Source organism: Osmerus eperlanus, chromosome 13 (genome assembly GCF_963692335.1).
Source record: "Osmerus eperlanus chromosome 13, fOsmEpe2.1, whole genome shotgun sequence".
In the NCBI taxonomy this organism is placed as follows: Eukaryota; Metazoa; Chordata; class Actinopteri; order Osmeriformes; family Osmeridae; genus Osmerus; species Osmerus eperlanus.
This window is the reverse complement of record NC_085030.1, coordinates 2,536,544-2,560,817: the sequence shown is the minus strand read 5'-3', so window position 1 is coordinate 2,560,817 and position 24,274 is coordinate 2,536,544. Positions and strand designations below refer to the sequence as shown.

General features: G+C 40.6%; 1 protein-coding gene across 8 annotated transcripts in view; it reads left to right on the top strand.

The window, feature by feature from the left end:
* LOC134032024 (UDP-N-acetylglucosamine--peptide N-acetylglucosaminyltransferase 110 kDa subunit) overlaps positions 1 to 23,725 on the top strand; it is a 57,591-nt gene extending 33,866 nt beyond the window's left edge. For 5 of the 8 annotated variants that reach the window (XM_062475790.1, XM_062475789.1, XM_062475788.1 and 2 more), the window contains 10 exons: positions 7,214 to 7,372; positions 9,560 to 9,649; positions 9,826 to 9,951; positions 12,989 to 13,159; positions 13,303 to 13,419; positions 13,671 to 13,835; positions 21,334 to 21,486; positions 21,720 to 21,972; positions 22,116 to 22,272; positions 22,443 to 23,725. In XM_062475790.1, coding sequence (XP_062331774.1) covers positions 7,214 to 7,372; positions 9,560 to 9,649; positions 9,826 to 9,951; positions 12,989 to 13,159; positions 13,303 to 13,419; positions 13,671 to 13,835; positions 21,334 to 21,486; positions 21,720 to 21,972; positions 22,116 to 22,272; positions 22,443 to 22,623 — 1,572 coding nt within the window. In that variant the 3' untranslated portion in view covers positions 22,624 to 23,725. The remainder of the gene's footprint in view (positions 1 to 7,213; positions 7,373 to 9,559; positions 9,650 to 9,825; positions 9,952 to 12,988; positions 13,160 to 13,302; positions 13,420 to 13,670; positions 13,836 to 21,333; positions 21,487 to 21,719; positions 21,973 to 22,115; positions 22,273 to 22,442) is intronic. The other 3 variants (XM_062475791.1, XM_062475794.1, XM_062475793.1) reach the window with 1 other exon arrangement.
* The last annotated feature ends 549 nt before the right edge of the window (positions 23,726 to 24,274 follow it).

Genomic DNA, 24,274 nt, shown 5'->3' with positions numbered 1-24,274 from the left:
ATGACGTTAGCCTGTGTTGCCCGGGCAACACATACTACAGTGGTCTATGATGTATCTGTTTTCAATCGTTAAAATAAACATTCCTCACATATACATTTTCGTTGTAGGATTTATTATGACATTATAATACAAGTAAACGATTTGTGGGTGAAATTATCATTACATGTGGTTTCAATCCAGTGTATCACTGCAACGCTGTAGCCTACGCGAGACACTACAAAAACATCTACACAGCTGTAGGAAGTCAAACGGCGACAGAACATGTTCGGCACTCCCCTTACTTAAATCAAAAGTCTATCTAACTACTAACCTGAACTTCATTGCCACAGCCTAAACTTTGTCAATCTGTTCATGAAAATAATTAATTTCAGCCTAAACCGTACAACGGAACGTTAAATCCAATTCAACCAACGCAATCGCTACCGAGACGAACACAGCAGTAGTCTAGTACTGTACCGTAGTAGTACAATTTACCGGGGCAGCTTCTCCACACAGGGCTATATCGCATTTTGCTTTGTTACTGACAATGATCGCTACCAGTGAGCTTTTTATGAATGAGCGATTTTCCACTAAATAAATGTCAAACTTATTTACGTTTTGGGGGGCATATTTTCAGTTAGCAGATGGTACTGTTTGAATCGCGATTCCATCTTCTACTGCCGGGTAACGTCGTAGAATAATCTTCAAAGGGGGTTCTTTATTAATGAATGAATGCAATGAGTAGGCTAAATGCCTGAAAATATCACGAGAAGGAAAAAACTTAAAAGGACGTTTAAGTCATAGAGATTAGGTCAATTTTAACACCGGTCTGCCAAATTTATTCGTTTTGATTCAACGATGAGGCTGCCTCTTGCAGGGGAAATGAGAAGAAATCTATTTCATTCTACACTTCACTCGTATTTTCAATTGTAAATGAGCAGCAAACATCTATGTAATCTTTATAAATAATAAGTATGCATTTTTATATAAAATAAACTGAAGTATCAGTTGTAAAAATGTCATTCAAAAACGGACCCCTGTGCAACGGACGCAAGCAAGCACACCCTACAATTTCCCCAGAAATTGTACCCTCTCTAGTCTATCAAGCATTGCAAAGTCAGTCAGTGAACAAGTTTAAGAAAGCTTTATTGCTTGCGGCCGGCCCACAAGGAGACAAAAACATCACACGCCATTGTGCTACAAAGTTTGTCTGCTAGCATGTTGCGCTAGCTACCTATTTAAGCAGCCCCGCTCTTTACAGTCATTGGTTAAGACAAAGGCATGCAAATGTCCCATGGCTCTTCTTCATTGGCTCCCTTGCATAGACCTGGCGCGCACATGTGTGCGTGCGTGTTTACGTGTGTGCGTGTTTACGACATCAACCCTGATTGAAACACAACAACAGGATCTCCGGTCCTGGGGTCGTAAACTCCTTCACATAGGTGTCAACAAATGGTCGCCAGACCTTGCGTCTCCACCTATAGTCCTTGTCACAAAGTATCTCCTTAAAACAACCAAACCAACCCCCTTCTTCCTAGTCCTCAGCCCCAAGATAAGGATCTTGTATGTTTACCCAGAGTTCAGATTTGGGGTTATGCCTCTCTTTGCACCCAAGGAATACTGAACACAGAATCATTCTTATACAGGATAAATGTGTTACATCTTCAATTTTTCCAACAAGTTGTAAGAGTGCTAAATGACTAAATGTAAATGTATAGTGAATTAGGCCTACAATCATGACAACTGGCTTAAACCATTGTGAATGTAATGACTTCCATAATGAACAAAATGTATAGATCTTTGTGGTGTTAAGACAATTGAACAGAACCAATTCAATACATTTTGATCAATATAACATAAGCAATTGATAACGTAGGAAACGGCAGCAGTGTTTCTCATTCATTGGCTAGACCGTGGCGGCCCACCAAAGTCTGTGTCCCGCCATAGTTTCATGAAGTTTAAAAATGAAACGAAAATATAAGTACACTTCTCATTAGGGATGAACGATTAATTACATTTGCGATAATATCGCGATGTGACAAAACGAGATTTTGTAATCGCAAAGGCTGTGATTTTAATTTGGTCAACTGACAACCAAGAGCAAAGCAGTTTGCAGACGAAAAATACGCTACACTTTACCTTGACCTGTATGATGGCCTCAGGCTCGACAGAACCTGACACTACAGACACAAGTGTCAAATAGGCACAGTAAGTCAGTTGTGTGGGAATATTTTGCCTTTAAAAAAAGATGCTGCGCAGTGTCAAGTACTGTGCAAAACCTGCCTGGCTAACGTTGCTACCTCACGGGGCAACACCACCAACCTAATTCAGCCCTTAAAAAATCACCACAAAGCAATTTACGATGCATAGCAAAAATGCCAACACCAGTGTGTCAAATAAGCCAAATATCACCTGACAGGATCACGGATCAAAATGTTTCAAAGTCTAACTCCATATTCAAGTACTTAAAAACGGCACGTGGAAATTACCGTAACAGCGTTCATCACGAAAGATGTGATATGCCCCTCAGTACGGTGATACACATACAGTAGGATCACTATGGCTGTCAGTGCCATACTGTTTCTACTGACTGGATCAGATATGTTCAGACAATGTTTCTTGTTCTTTTAAGATTTAATTTTCCAACGGTCCCCACAGCGCAAGTTATTTTTCCGAAACGGTAGCTAGCTAGCTTTAGTTAGCTTTCGGGCTAAGTTACCTAGCATAATACTCGTAGCAATGCAACTACCATGCTACTGTTACTCGTTAGCCTTCTCATTAGTACATTTTGAAGTCCTACTAAAGCGTTTGTTGTATCGTTTTTTCTATCGGAAAATATTCAATTGGGTTAGGGTTCGAAATCACATATGTGATGTTGCGCTGTGGGACCCACATTCGAACGATCACATATGTGACGCTACTCCTTGAGAAAGTGCAACGCACATGTTATAAGCCTACGTTTAGCTTTGATTTACCAAAATAATTTCAAAGAGGTACAGGCGGGATGTCGGGGGTACTCAATAGGCGGACTCCGATCCGGACCCAGACGCAATACAATTTGGACTGAAGCCAAAATCAACATTTTTATTTATTCATGATACAAGCGAGTTTTCATTGGTGCGTGATTTTGCGCCTATATTTGTTTCCTACTAGATGTGGTTTCTATCTTCCGTGTCCAATCCAAAGGTTCAATCAGGAGCTGTAATAACTGTTTTCACCATGACAACTCACTCACCGTTGGCCGCAACCTCTGTGGGTCACGCAGGTTGTGTGTGTCATTCGCAACAACGCAGGCTAATCGATTTGCTAAAGGTACCTTTTTCTTCCTTAGCAAAAATCAAGGCGAGACAAAACCTGACAAAAGGCGAAAAGTTTATTCCGAAAATCGCAAATTTCAGACAGAGTGGGCTGACATGTATGCACAAAATCTTTTAATTTTGATTAAAAGATTTAGCAGATTAATCTTTCGTTTAATCTGCAATGAGACGGTTGCCCTTGTCAAAAGTGGTAACGTGAAACGTCACTATGACACAAAGCATAGACAACAAAATTACCCCCAGAACTCTGAGGTAAGGGCCAGAAAAATAAACCATCACTGTTCCGGACCCTGGACTGAATGGAAATTTGGTGAGTGGACCTTTTGGGTTTCTAAGTGAGTACCCCTGCGGTATGTTCGAAAAAAAATTGAACTTTGTTCAAACATGTTGCTGACTGGAGATCAATAGTACATATACATTTTTATTACTAATAAATCATAATAATCGCATATTAAATCGCAATTGCAATATTAGTCAAATTAATCGCTATAAGCTTTTCCTAAATCGTTCAGCCCTACTTGTCATTACTAACATTGTGTTTTGCACTGTTGCTTTAGAAAAGCATCTTTGTCTCCCACTCAGTCACCCCCTCTGTCCCCCTGCGGTACGAGTGCATGCTCTTTCAGTCACACGCGCTCACTGGAACGTTCTTGGCTACCTGCGTCCAAGACATTTGTGGACACATTGTATGACTGCTTATGAAGTTAGTTGTCAGTCCTCGCTTACATCTAGCTAGCTAACATTAGCTAATTATGTACGTAATTCCAGATTGATGGATTTAACTTTAAAACAAACCAAATCTTCCAGGGGAGCATGCCTCCGGAGGAGCATTGGCGATTTGTTTTAAATTATGAGAAGTTTCTTTGATGTGCATAAGTGACTAGAATATATACGCTTTTAGAATATAGGTACCAAAGCCACTGAAAAGAACTGGCATCACCAGCTGCATCACAGGCACTGGACTATTATCTATAATTCCAGACATCTGTGTGTGTCACCGACATCGCGGGCACTGTGCCCTATTTATAATTCCAGGAATCTGTGTGTGTGTGCCACCTATTTTAACATGGGCTCTGTGCAACAGTGCTTAAAAATATCACTAGAAGGAAAAAAACTGGAAGGGAAGTTTGTCATAATATAGGTTAGGACCATTTTTATCCAGGATTTCCCAATGTCTTCGTTTTGATGCCTCTGTTTCAACTATGTCAGGTTGCCACATGGCCTATCACCATTCCCTCTTGCACCAAGGGAAATGAGAAGAGAACTAATTCTGCACTTCACTCTTAGTATTTTGAAGTGTAAATGAGCAGCAACAAAAGTATTCTTTCAATTTATGCAGTCTTTCTAAATAATAAGTATACATACTTATTTTAAGATATACAGAAATCAGTTGTAAAATGTCAGTAACAAAACAGACCCATCGACAACCGACGCAAGCACACTTCACAATTTCCCCAGAAATTGTACCCTCTAGTTATAATTGGGTGTGCTCACGCCTTCGGCGAGCACAACCATTGTTCTCTCACGTATATATTATTAGGATTCCTCCGTAAGGAGGAAACCTATTGTTATTGTTAGGTGTGCTTTGCCTTCGGCAAGGGCACAACCATTGTTCTCTCACATATATATTATTATTTATTTTTGCCCCCCTAAGTCTTTGTCAATATTTGGACTACATAGACAACGTCAATGTCTAAAGTTTCGTCTTGGTAGCGCTTGAGTTGCTTGTATTTACGTTCCGTTGCACGGTTTAAGTAGAAATTAAGTTTTTGTGTCGTAAGGTGAAGCTAACGGTGTCTAACTTGCTAGCCACAGTCAATGACGCTACTTACATCATTAACGTCACGAAAACTCGCGTGACTACCTCTAGCAGAACATTAGTTTAGCAGCTCGTTAACTTCTGGGAGATAGCTAAGCTAACTGCTTTACTGCAAGGCAGCTGCAGAAACGCCACAAGCAAAGAGGCCAGGGTGATAACTATTTACTCATTTTACTTTGTGATGTGAAACACAATTGTGAAATGTAATGTACAATATTAGCTGATATTATTAAGGAAGTAGGCCCACATCTACTTTCGGAAACGGTAGTCTACTATTTCACTGAAGCATTAGCATCATGACATTAGCCTCTGTTGCCCGGGCAACACATACTACAGCGGTCTATGATGCATCTGTTTTCAATCGTTAAAATAAACATTCTTCACAAATACATTTTCGTTGTAGGATTTATTATGACATTACATTACAAGTAAACGATTTGTTGGTGAAATTATCATTACCTGTGGTTTCAAACCAGTGTTGCTCACTGCAACGCTGTAGCCTACGCGAGAGTCCGGAGTAAAGAAAATAGGGAGATTGTTATATAAGGTGAATTTGCTTTTACAATCGATACACGGCTCTAGACTGCGAACGTTTGAGAAGTGCGACCTGCAAATTTCATGTTGAAAAACGAGGAGGGAGCGAGTCTGCCTGGTTTGGCCAGCGTGTGTGAGGGGGGAGGGTCCGTGTGTAACGTCATCTACACTTTTGTCTTGCTCGGGTGTCTCGCGAAGGGAGTGACGGCTAATATTAACCAGTCTATAATCTACAGTGAAGTTAAGAATCTAAAGATTAAGTTTAGTTGGTTATGTAACGTAGGATATAACTGTGCAATTAGCAAGCATTTTGTAGAGAAATTCAAACATGTCGCGTCATAACAGGTATTTACACAAATGCTCCTGTAAGGAGTTGGGAAGACGGGAGGTCGGCAAACTTCTCCCTTTTGGTTTTATTCCGTCATTTATTGAAGTAGGCCTACAAACACAATACTTTTTTAACAGAAAACTTAGCTAGCTACCCTCAACGTAGCCCAGAACTCACTGCGCCCTTAAAGGTGCAGTGTCCACTTGAACCTGTCCAGGGAATTATGTACAAGACGTAATCTGCCATACTCCCAAATATATTTTGAGGGTTGCACAGAACATTTCGGGAGCATATACGACCAAAATGGCCGCAATTTTGAGCATTAAAAAAAGAAATCAAATGAGTAAGTAGTTTTTATTTGTCGAGTACAAGTAAGTCAAGAAATTGGCCTCCCCATGTGGTAGATCCCGACCGATAAAGGATTTTTAAGGCCGATACGATACAAATATTTGGTGATTTAAAAATCCAATGTTCCGATATCAGCCGATATAAAAAAATATTTTTAAATCCATAAACACTTAACAAAACAAACTGATTTCCCTAACAGTAGTTATATGTAGTTTACATTTAGTCACTTTTAGCAGAAGTTCTTATCCAGAGCGACTAAGTACAGGGGCATTCCCAGAGGTAAGTAGGGTTAAGTGACTTCCCAAGGACACAACGTAATTTGACATGGCCGGGAATCGAACCAGCAACCTTCTGATTAATAGCCTGATTCCCTAACTGCTCAGCAATCTGACTCCTGTTATTATTTCCTCACTAAAATATGTTAATGCAGTTTCTGATAAATACAATTTATAAAAATACAAACTTAAGATATGAAAGTCCTTTGAAAAAATAAATTAATAATAATAATAATAATATTCATTTATCGTCCATTATAAATGCATATACCGATAGTCTGGAAAATGCCCAATATTGGCCCGCCGATATATCGGTCGGGCTCTACCATGTGGTTATTTTATATAAACTATTAATTGAGTTGAAAGAAAATGTGCTATATAGTGATAGGTATCGTTATCGGGATATGAAAGGATCGAGTTTTTCCCACAGAATTTGATTCTATTTAAACATTAGGGGCTTAGCCCAAACCTAGGTCCTAGCATCATTTTGATGTGAGTGTAGATAGGGACGTCAACAAGCTTTATGTATTGTGTGTGTGTGTGTATATATATATATATATATTTTATACATACAAATTGCAGCCTTGACCCCTCCTCTTTCTGTGGCCTACAGATCAACGCCCTTCACAAGCCACCCTATGAGCACCCTAAGGACCTGAAGACCAGTGGCGGCCGTCTGAGGGTGGGCTATGTCAGCTCTGATTTCGGAAACCACCCCACCTCCCACCTAATGCAGTCCATCCCTGGCATGCACAACTCGGAGAAGTTTGAGGTTGGTGGGACTATTACTGTAAAATATATTACTGTTAACACTTCACCATGTTGGCACTCTTCACCATGTTGGCACACTATCTTTCAGTGCAACAAGGAAGGACTCAAAAAAAAAAAAAAACTGTTTGGACCAAAGTCGGATATAAAAAATGTACACTTTTTTACCGGGCTGTACGAACGTCTGCTTAAAAAAAAAAATTATCACGGTATTGCGATTACAGCTCTAAAATACTTTTGTTGAAGACGAAACATTTAATTTTTAAGCAAGATATAAACATTTTGAACAGCAGTAAACACGTCAAGTTGAATAGTTCAATTCTAGTTATTAGAATTGAACTATTACAGTTCTGGGAGTCAGGGAGTCAGGTGGCTGAGCGGTTAGGGAATCGGGCTAGTAATCAGAAGGTTGTCTGTTCGATTCCCGGCCGTGCAAAATGAAGTTGTGTCCTTGGGCAAGGCACTTCACCCTACTTGCCTCAGGGGGGAATGTCCCTGTACTTACTGTAAGTCGCTCTGGATAAGAGCGTCTGCTAAATGACTAAATGTAAATGTAGTTCTAAACAGCAAATGTTTACTCCTCGACAGGTCTGCCAACGCCTTTGTAAACCGAGATTTGTTTGACAAAAACGTTTTAACAATTCGAGGCGACAAAGCATTTGCTGACCTGTCGAGGAGTAAACATTTGGTTTCTTATATACTACAACAATACGTGCGAAGATCACAAATCAAACAGGTCGAATCTGGAGCAGACGCCATGTTGTCAGAGCAATCAGCTGCACTTGCACTGGTGACGTCACTACATCTCCAAGGCAACATATCAACAACATCAATTCGTCTTCTGTCTGCTTTAGATACTTCTTTAAAACGGGAAGCGATTGCGGGGCGTTTGCGGACCTGTGCAAAAACCATATTTGGTTTTAGTTTTTTTTTTTTTGCAATTTAGGGTACTTTGTTGCCGAGCAGATGCCTCGTTGTTAAGGTCAATGGCTACATCTCCAAGACAACCGTTTGTTGCTAGGTCCGTAAAAACGTTTATTTACCTCTGCGAACTTTCAGGAGGTATATAAACGGATTTATAAACTTTTGAGAACGTCTTCTGGACCAATAGGAACAGCGTATTGGTCCAATTGTTACACTAGTATATAAGAAACATCATTATTGTTTTAATTGAATTTATACACATCGACGGTGAAAGACTTAGATAAAAGTATATACGTGAAACCAGCTAAATTTAGGCCCTAATATGTGTGCTAAATTGCAGAAATGTAATAGCAGGGCTCAAGTTTTATCAAAAGTTTGGCGTGAGATTACCATACCATGTTTCTTATTGTCTGGTTTTTAACTCTTTATAACTTGAGACAACTATCAACTCCATAGAAATCTGCGCTTCTCAGCATGAGAAATGGTTGAAATGTGAGTCTCACAGCAAATGCGTGAGATTTGAGAGACCTCTAGTAGGCTAATCTGCTCTTCCCCAGATTTTCTTTTTTCTATGGCTCTGGTGTAACGTAGGCTAACGTGAAACTAGCTGATGCTAGCTAGTTATTTAGCCGTGTTATCTGCCTCAGTCAGTAGCATGCCTATACAATAGTACTGTTCAAAGTTTATTTCACCAGTGCTAAACACGCCAGCTCTCTTAACTTATTGCAACCGAAGGGTTACCTTCTCCGCTGCGTAAAACCTGAGGGATTCGTGCACTTTCCAATCCTGACGAGACATACAAAAAAACAGCTCATACCGCAGCAACGGTATAACGTAAAATTTGATAAGTATTGAAACCGTGACATACCTTGAAACCGGTAACCGGCCCATGCCTAATGTAAACACAACAGGAGATTGTTGTTACCTGTTGTGCACCTACTGGAAATACAGTTTGAGCCCTAAACCCTAGATCATTGATTAGATGCACGTTACATGTAGAGTAACGTGTGTGTGTGTGTGTATATATAGGGTGACTCATGCATGCCTCGTCTTGCACTGAGAAAAGTCCAACATGGACTGAAATGTTTGCACTTTTTATCATCGTCTGTCCCTACCACTGAACCACTGACGACTAACAAAGGACAGGTGAAGGTGAACCCCTGTGAACCACACAAAAGTATGTTCCCTGGAAACAGGATTACGGTTTTGCAAGTTGAAGGGATTTGCTGATGCTGATGGTTTTTATGCATATGTCTGCTTCTCCTAGGTGTTCTGCTATGCCCTGAGCCCAGATGACAGCACCAACTTCCGTGTCAAAGTGTTGGCCGAAGCTCATCACTTTACTGACCTGTCCCAGGTCAATCACTATAGTTGATCATCATATTGGTGGATTTAAATGACTTGTGCTGCAGACCAAACCTGGGTCAAACACTGTCAGACAATTTGAGTGCATGTGTCTCTAAAATAAATTTTGCATGTGTTAAATTGCCTCTCTCCATTCCCTCTCTCTCCACTTAACCTCTCGTTGCGTAGATACCCTGTAATGGTAAGGCTGCCGATCGTATCCAACAGGATGGACTCCACATCCTGGTCAACATGAATGGCTACACAAAAGGTGCCCGCAACGAGCTCTTTGCACTGCGCCCTGCTCCCATCCAGGTAGGACTGCTGCACACATGCATACAGATTCCTAGTTTAAGTAGGAAACCAGTAAAGTGAAAGTTGATGATTTGATCACTAATTGGGTGTGCTTTGCCTTTGGCAAGGGCACAACCTTTGTTCTCTCACATATATATTTATTATTATTGTTTATTTTTGCGCCCCTAAGGATCCCTCAATATTTGGACTACATACACAACGGCGGTGTCAAAATGTTCGTCTTGATAGCGATTGCCTTGGTTGTATTTTTATTTACGTTACGTTGGATGGTTTTAAGTTCAAATTAAGTTTTTGTGGCGAAAGGTGAATCTAACGGTGGCTAACTTGCTAGCCACAGTCACTGACGTTACTAAAGTTACTAACGTCACGAAAACACGCGTGACTACCTGTAGCAGAACATTCGTTTTGCATCTGTTAACTTGGGGGATAGCTAGGCTAACTATAGCTTTACTGCAAGGCAGCTGCAGAAACGCCACAAGCAAAGAGGCCAGGGTGATAACTATTTACTCATTTTACTTTGTGATGTGAAACACAATTGTGAAATGTAATGTACAATATTAGCTGATATTATTAAGGAAGTAGGCCCACATCTACTTTCGGAAACGGTAGTCTACTATTTCACAGAAGCATTAGCATCATGACATTAGCCTCTGTTGCCCGGGCAACACATACAGTGGTCTATGATGCATCTGTCAATCGTTAAAATAAACATTCCTCACAAATACATTTTTGTTGTAGGATTTATTATGACATTACATTACAAGTAGGGATGGGTATCGAGAACCGGTTCTTGTTTAGAACCGGTTCCCAGTGAATCGATTCCTTGGAATCGTTAGCAAAATTCCTTAACGATTCTGTTAACGATTCTCTGTGTTAGTTTAATAATGGATTAAAAATCGATATGCTCAGTTTAATAATGGGACACGCGAACGTCTGTCTGAAAACTATAAAAGTTTGCGCTTAGACAGACTGCAGCAAACATGGCAACTAGGAAGAAGCGTTCTAAAGTTTGGTTGTATTTCACACAACAAAATGACAACAACGCCACTTATAACGCGTGTAAAAAGTCTATTTCGTCGAAGGGAGGAAATACTACAAATATGAAGAAGCATTTGAACACACAGCATGGAACGTCATGTGTTCGATGCATGCAGCAGCGCAGCTAACGTTCGCGCTTCATCTCTAACTAGCTAAGGTAGAGCTAAACTGCTCAAAAGTGATCACAACCACTTGTTACTGTGTGAAGCAATTTTCCTTTATTGTGTGTAGTCGATCTAGTTATCTTCTGTCCCGTCGTTTGAAGCATACATTTTAGCTCCGGCATTCATCTCCCATTAGTATTGATCATTTCACGTTATTGGGGCGGCGTGTGTTATCAGCAAACGTTCGCGTGTCGCATTATTAAACTGAGCATATCGATTTTTAATCCATTATTAAACTTAGCATTTTAATTGTTTAACCTTTTAATAGTCCTGTTAAATGTGCCTGAATACGCCTAAACAACATACCCAAAGTACATTGAAAGCTGTTGTTGAACCATTTGAAGTACATGCATGTAAATGGTCTCTTTTGAAAGGTGACACTGAAGTTATTTCCCCTGTTGTTAGGACCCCTGTAAGTCCTACTGGTGTTGAGTAATAGAAGCTTGAACACAAGGAAACTGAAAGTTTCTATCTCCGACTAGATTTTGTTTTGAAAACAGAGGCCTGAAGAGGCCTAGAGGCGGTAGGTATTGGCTCATTTCAGAGCCTGTCAAAGCCAGTTTGAGAAATTCGTTTAGAACGAGTGTGTGTGGGAGGGGGTGCAGGACGCACAGACCTATGACTGTAGAGGGGAACATCGATAAGAGAATCGAATCGATAAGCAGGAATTGATAAGGAGTCGGAATCATTAAAATCTTATCAATACGCATCCCTAATTACAAGTAAACGATTTGTTGGTGAAATTATCATTACCTGTGGTTTCAAATCAGTGTTGCTCACTGCAACGCTGTAGCCTACGCGAGACACACTACAAAAGCATCTACACAGCTGTTTAGGAAGTCAAACGGCGACAGAACATGTTCGGCTCTCCCCTTACTTAAATCAAAAGTCTTTCAATAGGTGAAACTATCTGACTACTAACCTGAACTTCATTGCCACAGCCTAAACTTTGTCAATCTGTTCATGAAAATAATTAATTTCAGCCTAAACCGTACAACGGAACGTTAAATCCAATTCAACCAACGCAATCGCTACCAACACGAACACAGCAGTAGTCTAGTACTGTACTGTAGTAGTACAATTTACCGGGGCAGCTTCTCCACACGGGGCTATATCGCATTTTGCGTTGTTACTGACAATGATCGCTACCAGTGAGCTTTTTATGAATGAGCGATTTTCCACTAAATAAATGTCAAGCTTATGAACATTTTTGGGGGCATATTTTCAGTTAGCAGATGGTACTGTTTGAATCACGATTCCATCTTCTACTGCCGGTAACGTCGTAGAATAATCTTCAAAGGGGGTTCTTTATTAATGAATGAATGCAATATGAGTAGGCTAAATGCCTGAAAATATCACGAGAAGGGAAAAACTTAAAAGGACGTTTAAGTCATAGAGATTAAGTCAATTTTTACACCGGTCTGCCAAATCTATTCGTTTTGATTCAACTATGAGGCTGCCTCTTGCAGGGGAAATGAGAAGACATCTATTTCATTCTACACTTCACTCGTATTTTGAGTTGTAAATGAGCAGCAAAAAAAGTATGCTTTTAAATCTATGTAATCTTTATAAATAGTAAGTATGCATTTTTATATAAAATATACAGAAATATCAGTTGTAAAAATGTCATTAAAAAACGGACCCCTGTGCGACCGACGCAGGCACACCCTAAAATGTCCCCAGAAATTGTACCCTCTAGTTTAAAATTTTATTTTTAATTTGTTATTATTTTTAATAATATTGTATTTGCAATGATTACATCACAAGAATGATTTGTTCTGTTCTCCTCTCTCCTTGCTGTCCTCCTCCTACCTCCTCCCTTTCTTCTTCCTCAGTGCATGTGGCTGGGTTACCCTGGCACCAGTGGAGCTCCTTTCATGGACTACATAATCTCAGACAAAGAGACGTCCCCCATTGAGGTTGCAGAGCAATACTCTGAGAAACTGGCCTATATGCCCAACACCTTCTTCATAGGAGACCATGCTAACATGTTCCCCCACCTCAAGGTAGGCAGGGTAATCCTTGGGTGGGATTTAAACCTTGGTCTCTATGGGCATAAACTATATCTTTATTAGAGCGCTGCTGACCTTCCAAGACTTATCATCATGTTCTCCTCCCCTCTGTGGTCATACATGTGATTTGTGGTCAGAAAAAAGCAGTGATTGACTTCAAGTCGAATGGCCACATCTTCGACAACAGAGTTGTGCTGAACGGCATTGACCTGAAGGCCTTCCTGGACAGCCTGCCCGATGTCAAGGTTGTTAAGGTGAGAACCAAGGATCGAGGCCTCTGTGTCATGAGGTAAAGAAGTTCTAAACTCCAGACACCTAGAGCCCACTGTTGGTCTTGTGAATTTGTAATCAAACATCCTGGCATGTCCCTTGTGTGAGGCGAATTGAAAGCATTCATCTTTTGTCTTACTTTTTTTAAATTATTGTTGTGTTTTGTCTTCCCATCTTTTTCCAACTCTCTTTATTTTGGATTTCTCCCCATCTCTGCTGTTTTCCTTCCCCCAAGATGAAGTGTGACATCCAGGAGACCTCAGACAACAACGGGGCTCTCTCCATGCCTGTCATCCCCATGAACACTGCAGCAGAGGCCATCATCAATATGATCAACCAGGGACAGATTCAGGTCACCATCAACAGCTTTACTGTCAGCAATGGACTGGCCACCACACAGGTAGAACACACACACTTTATTGCACAGGCTGTCACGCTTGTATTCAAACACACACCTTACACAACAATACTGGAGAGACACATTTTGACATCTTTCATGTCTACATGACAAACTGTGAGGAGTAGGGGTGGGTAAAATAGTCATAATATACATGTGAGATAATCGTAGCATGTCTTGCTGCTGGCAATAAGAAATAGCTTTTGAAGACATTTAATTTGAATTCATTTTTATATATTAAAGGGGTCATTGATTGCAGAACCGAATTTACCTTGTCACAGTTGAATAACGATAGCCTGGTCCTAACCAGACTCTCGTACATTGCATTTGTACAGAGAGTCTGGCCTCGCTCAATTGACAAGCGTTGACTTCCTTGTAGGCGGGTACTCTGTTGAAGTTTAAAACTATTGGATCTGCCCAGAGCCACTCTGATCTGCCATAACCAATCGCTAGCGTTCGCCAATTCCTTCACCACTACTGTAACAGAGCTAGCTGCCGTAGCTGGAAAATCAAACTGTTCCCGAACCCTGTGGGGAGGAGGGCCACAACATCATGGCCACCAACAAAACTTGTTCTTGCTCCGGCTTTACTTTATAGATATTCGGCAGTGTTGCCACAACGGACCGAATGGCTTCGCTCGCATCTTTCTCCACCGCCATTACGGAACTACAACACAAACTAGTGCACAACATTAACGTCATCGTTCTCAGCCACTCCCTCTGTTCGCTGATTCGCCGGTAGAAAATCAACCTGAAAAATCTGACTTACGTACCTCATGACCAGACCTATGTACAGAAACAAAATGAAAATTGAGCGGAAGTACGTAGGAGGGCAGAGCCAGGCTAGAATAATGACAGTTCAGTGGGTAAAATGGACATACAGTGAACCCCAAAATCCATTGACACCTTTTTCCTATGCAAATCTCACAATTAAAAAATGTAGCTGTAAAACGGTAGTTTTTGAAAAAGCTACCGAACTGACGTCAGTTTGGTGGCTCTGTCAGGCCAAATAGTGTCCTAGGGCCAAATAGTGTCCTTCCTGACGTCACAATGCCGTTCCGATGCAAGGACGCGTCCGTCGCTATGCCGACCTTAAATTCCTGAGATATCTACCGTGCTAGCAGGAAACTGTCATGGTTGCTATACTGGTTACTAGGTAGGAAGTTTTGTATTTAGGCTTATTTAAACCAGTTTATTCTACTCTAAGATTTAAAGTTTTCACTCCTTCGATAGCTAGTGCTTGCTAGCTAGTTGTTTTCGTCGAAAAAATGATTTATTTAGCATCAATTTTAACAGACCGGGAAGGCAACACGTATAGTATTATACCTGCGCGCGTTGCTGTCTCAGGAATGTCGAACGAGTGAAAACTTCAAATCTTAGAGCATTGTGACGTCAGGTAGGACACTATTTAGCCCTAGGACACTATTTGGCCTGACAGCTCCACCTTTTTTGGCTCTGGTCTGTACCTTTGTCACGCCCCAAAATTTGCTGCGCGCGGCTCTGTGTACTTCCACAGAATTACAAAGAAGAACGTTTTTCTAGCATTTTCAAAATGGACGGTGGTAAATGCAGTGTTCCAGGCTGTACAGGGAATGCTGACACTTTTCAGAGTCTTCCTAAAGAACCAAACACTCAACGGGCTGTGATGTTTGTCTATGAGAAGATCCCTGTGCAGTTCTACCCTCAATTACACATTTGCTTGAACCATTTCACTGAGGATAGTTTTGAAAACCTGGGACAATGTAAAGCAGAATTTGCTATGAAGCTGTTGCTGAAAAGAGGTGCTGTTCCGACCTTATGTTCATCACAACAGCAAGCTGTAGTATGATGTTGTCGCTAACAGTTATTAGCAATGCTAACATATCCTGCCTGTATCTAGCATCGGTAGAATGTGTGATGATTTAGTTTATTGTCAATGAGGCTAACGTTATGTCATGTTCCTGACTGTGTTTCATTCAAATAAACAACCCGTGTTGTTATGTAAATCTACAATTCAAGATGCATGTTTGTCCAGATCTATTTTTCAGCAAGATAGCTAGAGCTAACTGAAGCTGAGCTGAATCACAATAGTTTGTTTGCTAAGCTGTAGTGCTAAAGTTACCCACCTAAGTCGATCCTGTTTGCTTTGACAACAGAAGTGGAAACAACTAACGTAATCATTGGGTGTGCTCAAGCCTTCGGCGAGAGCACAACCTTTGTTCTCTCACATATATATTTATTATTATTATTTATTTTTGCCCCCCTAAATCTTTGTCAATATTTGGCCTACATAGACAACCTAGGTGTCAAAAGTTTTGTCTTGGTAGCGATTGAGTTGCTTGTATTTTTATTTACGTTCCGTTGCATGGTTTAGGCTGAAGTTAAGTTTTTGTGGCGAAAAGTGACGCTAACGGTGGCTAATTTGCTAACCACAGTCACTGACGTTACTAACGTCACTACGTCACTAACGTCACGAAAACACGCGTGACTACCTGTAGCAGAACATTCGTTTCGCATCTGTTAACTTGGGAGATAGCTAGGCTAACTATAGCTTTACTGCAAGGCAGCTGCAGAAACGCCACAAGCAAAGAGGCCAGGGTGATAACTATTTACTCATTTTACTTTGTGATGTGAAACACAATTGTGAAATGTACAATATTAGCTGATATTATTAAGGAAGTAGGCCCACATCTACTTTCGGAAACGGTAGTCTACTATTTCACTGAAGCATTAGCATGACATTAGCCTCTGTTGCCCGGGCAACACACACTACAGTGGTCTATGATGCATCTGTTTTCAATCGTTAAAATAAACATTCCTCACAAATACAATTTCTTTGTAGGATTTATTATGACATTACATTACAAGTAAACGATTTGTGGGTGAAATTATCATTACCTGTGGTTTCAAACCAGTGTTGCTCACTGCAACGCTGTAGCCTACGCGAGACACACTACAAAAACATCTACACAGCTGTAGGAAGTCAAACGGCGACAGAACTTGTTCGGCACTCCCCTTACTTAAATCAAAAGTCTTTCAATAGGTGAAACTATCTGACTACTAACTTGAACTTCATTGCCACAGCCTTAACTTTGTCAATCTGTTCATGAAAATAATTAATTTCAGCCTAAACCGTACAACGGAACGTTAAATCGAATTCAACCAACGCAATCGCTACCAAGACGAACACAGCAGTAGTCTAGTACTGTACTGTACAGTAGTAGAATTTACCGGGGCAGCTTCTCCACACAGGGCTATATCGCATTTTGCGTTGTTACTGACAATGATCGCTACCAGTGAGCTTTTTATGAATGAGCGATTTTCCACTAAATAAATGTCAAGCTTATTTTGGGGGCATATTCAGTTAGCAGATGGTACTGTTTGAATCGCGATTCCATCTTCTACTGCCGGGTAACGTCGTAGAATAATCTTCAAAGGGGGTTCTTTATTCATGAATGAATGCAATGAGTAGGCTACATGCCTGAAAATATCACGAGAAGGGAAAAACTTAAAATGACGTTTAAGTCATAGAGATTAGGTCAATTTTTACACCGGTCTGCCAAATTTATTCGTTTTGATTCAACGATGAGGCTGCCTCTTGCAGGGGAAATGAGAAGACATCTATTTCATTCTACACTTCACTCGTATTTTCAGTTGTAAATGAGCAGCAAAAAAAAATGCTTTTAAATCTATTTAATCTTTATAAATAATAAGTATGCATTTTCATATAAAATATACAGAAATCAGTTGTAAAAATGTCATTCAAAAACGGATCCCTGTGCAACCGACGCAAGCAAGCACACCCTACAATTTCCCCAGAAATTGTACCCTCTCTAGTTTCAAATGATATCTAGTCAATCTGTTGAAAACAGATTGACAGATTGACTTAATTTCAACTTAAACCATGCAACGGAACGTAAATAAAAATACAAGCAAAGCAATCGCTACCAAGCAACGCAATCGCTACCAAGACGAATCTTTTGACACCGACGTTGTCTATGTAGTCCAAATATTGAGTGATCCTTAGGGGTGGGAAAAGAAACAATAATAAAGATATACGAGAGAGAACAATGGTTGTGCTCTCTCCGAAGACTTGAGCACACCCACTTATATAATATTCAGGCATGCTTGGCCGCTGCAGCAGTTTATTTAACCTAATATCAAATCATCCAAAATTTGGAGAAAGACAAGTTTTTATTGGTTTACTTACATTTAACAACTAATATTTCTGTATCTTTTCACACTAGAAGTGCCAGTGAAGAGAACGTTCTGTAGCCTTAAGATTAATATGTCTAGCAAAATATATGTAGTTTTTATATAACCTATAATTATGTGCAAAATTATAACAAGTAATTCAATCAACTGCATTTACTTCACTACATGGGCATTTGTGTTTAGACTGGTTAGACTTGTTTATGTAACAAAATTCACTGATCTAAAGTGAAAGTATGCACTTTATATTGTCGTTCTGTTAGCTAGCCAGCATTTCAACTAGGGATGCACCGAATCCAGGATTCGGATTCGGGCAAATATTGGCCTTTTTGAGGGGGTTCGGTCTCGGCCGAACCTTAGAATTTTTTCCACCGAACCCTACTCTTGCACTACGCACACTACGCTGGTCGACATAATGACACGGCTGTTGAATACGGGAAGGTGTTTACGTAGGTGGACCGTTCAATGCAGTAGGCTGAGAGAAAGTGAAAATGGAACTTGTGAGCAGAAAAAGTGTTGTTTGGCAGTACTTTCAGTCAAAAGAAGGTGATTCAAGTCGAGCTACATGTTCAATTTGCAATGCCGATTTGTCTCGTGGGTAGGGATGGGGATCGATACCCGGTTCTGTAAGGACCCGGTTCCAAATTTCTCAAAACCCGAAGATCAATAAGGTCCGAGCTTATTGATACCGCTATCGAGACTAGGTAATATAATGTAACTTATGTCTCGAGAGATAAGTCATGTCATTTAAATCAAATCACTGGTGCACAAACATACACATCGATTGTCTAATAAAATAACTACATTCAATTGAATGGCCTGCCAACCGCCTTTAAACTAAAAGAAGAATTTACAATGACAACTGCGGGTTCGCTTCATTTCTAATTTTGTTGCTAGCTACGATGGCTGAACGTACTAAGCGGTCAAAGGCTCGGCTACATTTGAATAAAGCCAAAGATAAGGACGAAGCGACGTTGTGCATCAGCTAAAGGTAAAGTGCAGTACATTCGACTGTCTTCGAGAAGCAACGGTGCCAACTCCAGCTGTCCTCCTGCTGTCTTCCTCCACCAAAGGCATGGTGAGCGCAGTCAGCGCACCCCAGCTTTGTAGCAAGTATCCATCGTTGACAATAATAAGCCTCAATAATAAGAGCCAGGGCTCTACAGTGCAACTATTTCACTCGCATATGCCCCTAAAATTTGATGCGTGCGCGAACCGGAAAAATTATTTACGAGCACAGTCAGTATGTGAGTAAAGACTAGCCTCCCCCGCCCCGCTGCTGATCATTCAAAACATAGTCACCGGGAGCCTGGCTCTGTGGGCTGCTTAAGCAGCTTGTTAAACAATGAGAGAGAACAAAATACAGTACATCTGTAGTGGACAATTGTAGATTTAGCCAAAGCCAGGATCCATTGTGCCAATATGTGCTCCTTTTAGCCAGCCTCTTCCTGAGAGCAAAAAAGTTCCCCTTGTTGTATTTTATATCTGTTTTACTTGTTATTGTTATAAATGTTGTTCAGTAATCTTGTTTACATAAAGTGTGGCGTGGGTTGTGTGGATGCTGCTATATGTTTAACATTTGCCAAATTCATTCATTTAGATTGTGGTTAGCTCAATCTCACCCCAGAAAAGTATCGATAGTGGTATCGATAAAGACTCGGATCGTTAAGCATTCTCGAAAATTGTATCGATATCGATAAAAATGTACGATCCCCATCCCTACTCGTGGTGGCAAGGACCCTAAACAATACACAAAATCACGCTGTTAAAACATTTGCGTATGAAACATCCGAAAGAAATTCAAGAAATCTAAAGGGCTAATATTTTGGATATTGATTGGATCTTGAGATAGGGTAAACATACGCATATGGTAATTGTCAAAATTGTTTTTCCGACTTGTCTTCCTGGCATAATGTTGCCTATTTTTTTTAAATAAATAAAATTTAAATAAAATACACTGCTGTGGACGTTGTTTACTTCATTAATGTGTTTACTGTGTTAATGGACTGAGGATGGGAGTAGGATTCGGTTTCGGATTCGGACGAATCTTAACCAGTGGATTCGGTATTCGTCCGAACCCCAAAAATCAGTATTCGGTGCATCCCTTATTTCCTCCATAAAGGAACTTTTTGTAAGAAGCTGATTCAATGTTATGCCACCAGTCAGCACTGCTAACCTGCCCCTATCGGTTGTAAAAGCGAATTTGCTTATAAATAACTAAACACAATGTCCCTATTTTCCTTACTACGAACTGTGGTGCATTAAGCGCTTAGTTTCATTTAATTGCGAAGGCCTTTGTTAATTGCATGAGTTCATTAATTAAACAAAATTCGCTGAAGTTACCTCTAGTCCACCTTAATCCAATCGCTTAGTAAAGCGTATATCAATATGGTTGAAAAAAATCCATCGCGAAACTGGCAGCAAATTGTTTTGGGGAAATGTCGAAATGCTTACCCAAACAATGTCAAACATTGCACTGCACGTTGAACTTTTCTTATCTTGGTTCTCAAGATAATTGTGGGAAACTCGCTGCCCTAAAATCCCATAAAAAGATACAGACAGATTCCTGGCATTATTAGAGAGATGACTTAGCTGGAAACAAGAATTTTAATGGCGAAATGCAAATATTTTTCGTAAAGCTAATAAACATAACTAATACATTTATTTTTTTGCATATATTCACACATGGGTGAAACAAATAATATTTGATGACTTTGATAGTTTGTAACAATTTACCTAACCCATTTGTTAACCCATTTGTGAAGAAAACAAAAGTTCTAATTGTCACTGACTATCAACACGGAAATTAATGACAGATTGACCAAGGCCAGGTTCAGTTTCCTAGCTATCATTACATGTCAGTAACAACGTCACTGTCTGAAGACTCGTGGATGGAAAACCGGCTGCACAGTGATGCAAATCAAAAACGGCACGCCCCCAACTCGACTGCAAGCTTAGTTAAACAAGCAACAAATTGAGTATTCAGTGACCCCAAACATGTTGTTTATTATATTGAGTGACTTCAACTACTTCATGTAGTTTCGATGTGCCAAATTTAAAAAGATTGTGCTAAGGCATTTTTTATGTTTTGGGGGCAGTTTTATGCAAAAGAAAAATAAGAATACTAGCAATGGGTTTCCTCCTGATGGAGGAACCCTAAATACATGATTCATGTATCTGTTTATAAATGACTAAATGTTTACATACACCTGCCTCTCATCCTCCTCTCTTGTAACACCCTCTGTACCGTGGGAGGAACTTATTCAGACTCCATTTTGTCCTCCTCATCGACCATTTGTGGTCTGTCTTAGATCAACAACAAAGCTGCCACCGGAGAGGAGGTGCCACGCACCATTGTGGTGACAACCCGCTCCCAGTATGGCCTGCCAGAGGATTCAATCGTATACTGCAACTTCAATCAGCTCTACAAGATAGACCCTCCTACATTGCAGATGTGGGCCAATGTAAGATCAACCAATCAGTCCACTCATCTTTGCGACCTTTATAGCTCAGTGATCAGAAAGAGAAGAGGAAGAGTTAAATTCACTGATAGACATGATTATATGGATAAAATGACATACAGCTCTGGAAAATATTGAGACCACTGCACCTTTTTCAGGTAATAAACACAGTAATATTTTACTAATTTTATGAAAACTTATTTCTCATAACATCCCTTCTTCTCTGTCCCAATCAGATCCTGAAGCGTGTGCCCAACAGTGTGCTCTGGCTGCTGCGTTTCCCTGCTGTGGGGGAGCCCAACATTCAGCAGTATGCCCAAAACATGGGCCTGCCTGCCTCCCGCATCATCTTCTCCCCTGTTGCACCCAAGGAGGAACATGTGAGGAGGGGCCAGCTTGCCGACGTGTGTCTGGACACCCCACTCTGCAACGGCCACACCACGGGCATGGATGTACTCTGGGCTGGCACACCCATGGTCACTATGCCAGGTGAAAAAAAGAAACATTTTGAGAGGGAGATGTTTTCAAGCCTGGTAAAAATGTGTATAGGTGTGACTGTGTGGCAGAGAGTAGTGGATATCTCTGACAACTGTCGGTCCAGTGTAGAGTCATAACCTGTGTGTGTGAGACAGGTCGGTCTTTAAATGACAACTCTTTCCGTACAGGAGAGACTCTAGCATCACGCGTGGCTGCTTCCCAGCTCACCTGTCTAGGTTGTCCTGAGCTCATTGCCCTCACCCGTCAAGAGTATGAGGATGTGGCCGTCAAACTAGGCTCTGACATGGAATAGTAAGAACTATATAGTTTCTTCCTCCCTCTGCCTCTCATTTTCACCCCAATCTCATCTTTTATATTTATCTGCTTCTATTCTTAGTCCCACTAGCTCATCTGTCCTGGCCTAGCATTTAGATTTACGAAAGCTGTCTGGTTCTTGATTAAACCCCTCTCCTTTCCCATAGTCTGAAGATGATCCGAGCTCGTGTGTGGAAGCAGCGTATCTGCAGCCCCCTGTTCAACACCAAGCAGTACACCATGGACCTGGAGAAGCTCTACCTGCAGATGTGGGAGCACCATGCTGCTGGTGCCAAGCCTGAACACCTGGTGAACCTGCAGCCCATCGAGAGTAGCGAGAGTGCCTGAAGCGGCTGCACGCTTTAAAACCCTGACCCATCCTTCCCCAACACTATTCATTTTGACCTTCACTCCTTACCCCTTATGCCGAACCGTGACCCCTAATACCCTGCCCTGTCAATGGGACTGTTGTGGAACCTGTAGGTATAACTCGCCTTTCTTCCTTTTCTCCTCCCCTCATCATCATCATCATCATTTAACTGCATGTGTGTCCACGAGCCAGAATGAGAGCCTAATTCAGCCCACCCCCTCCTCCTTCCATGCCACACGCTCACCCCAGCTCTTCACCTGAGACTATAGCCCCACCAACCGCCACTGCATCCAGAGAGGGTGGGGAGAAAGATAAATACCCCCAACCATTCCCCCCTCATCCTCCCTTGTATGTCAGAAACGTACAGTCCAATGTGTGATTTTCTGCTGTCTTTTGTGTGCATGGGACTTGTTGGGGGCTCATTGTGGAGAAAGTCCCTGATCACCTCCCAAGGCTCCATCAAGTTGTGGTCTACTTATATTTGGATGAAGTGTGTAAAAGGGACTATGTGAAGATGTAACTCTGACAAAAAGTTTAATGAGCTTTAACATGATGCACATGTAAAACTTTTCTTTTTTTTCCATTAGTTTGCAACTGCTGGGTTTTGTACGTTATCTTTAAAGCTATTGAGAGAGAGAGAGAACATGGTGAAGGGAAATATAGATGTTTCAGTTATCTTGGGATAGAGAGAGATTGGTTCTTTTCTTTCTTTTATTTGCCAAATGCCCACTTTTAGTTGTTTGTTTTTTGTCACGTGTCAATGTAAAGAGAAATGAAGAAAAATGCTCCCAGAGATTTTTCTTGGCCTCTGCTGAGTGACACACACCATGCTTGGAAGGGAACTGTGGGCTGGGCAGACAGAAGAGTAACTTCAGTATGTTTTCCTTGGAAATGGTCAGGGTTTCAAAATCAAAGAAATTGACTGTACCCTAAATTCTATCACTCTAACCAGGAAGGAACTAGGTAAGTATTTTCTAAGCAGGTTTTTGTTTTGTACTCATCTATTTTATTTATGCGCTGTCAATGGTATACTGCAACGCTCAGACTCAATCTGTTGAAATAAAGAAATATGGCAAATCATGTGGAATAGGTTTGTCTTTTTGTCCATGGATCGTCGGGGTGACCTTCTAACATAGCAAATTACAAACGTCATATATGGGTCCCATTTAATTATTAGTTTGATTATCTTTTTACTGGCTTGTCTCTGAAAAGTGACCTCAGTATGGGATTGCTGAAAATAGTTTCATGGTTGCAGTCATTGTGAAATGTCATTGAATGTCACTTTCACCCATCAAAGTTGGAAAGGCACATTTAACACCATTAAGTGCTACATGTTTTTCATTCTTTTGTCATTTATATACTTCCCTTTTAATACAAATATTTCATGGTATATATTATTTATTAGTTGGTAAAATTCCTCCATGGAATGCATCTGGAAAAACGAAATGTGGCTGTGTAAATCCCGTTTTTTGGGGGGGGGTTTTCTCAAAACTCGTTTGACGTCATCAAGGCCAAGTACTTATTTTATTTTAATATAATAAAAACATTTATAGGGGTTTAATATATAAAATCAAAATTATCCAACAATGAATACAGGTTTCTGGCTTGGGGAATTTACATTACTTTCAG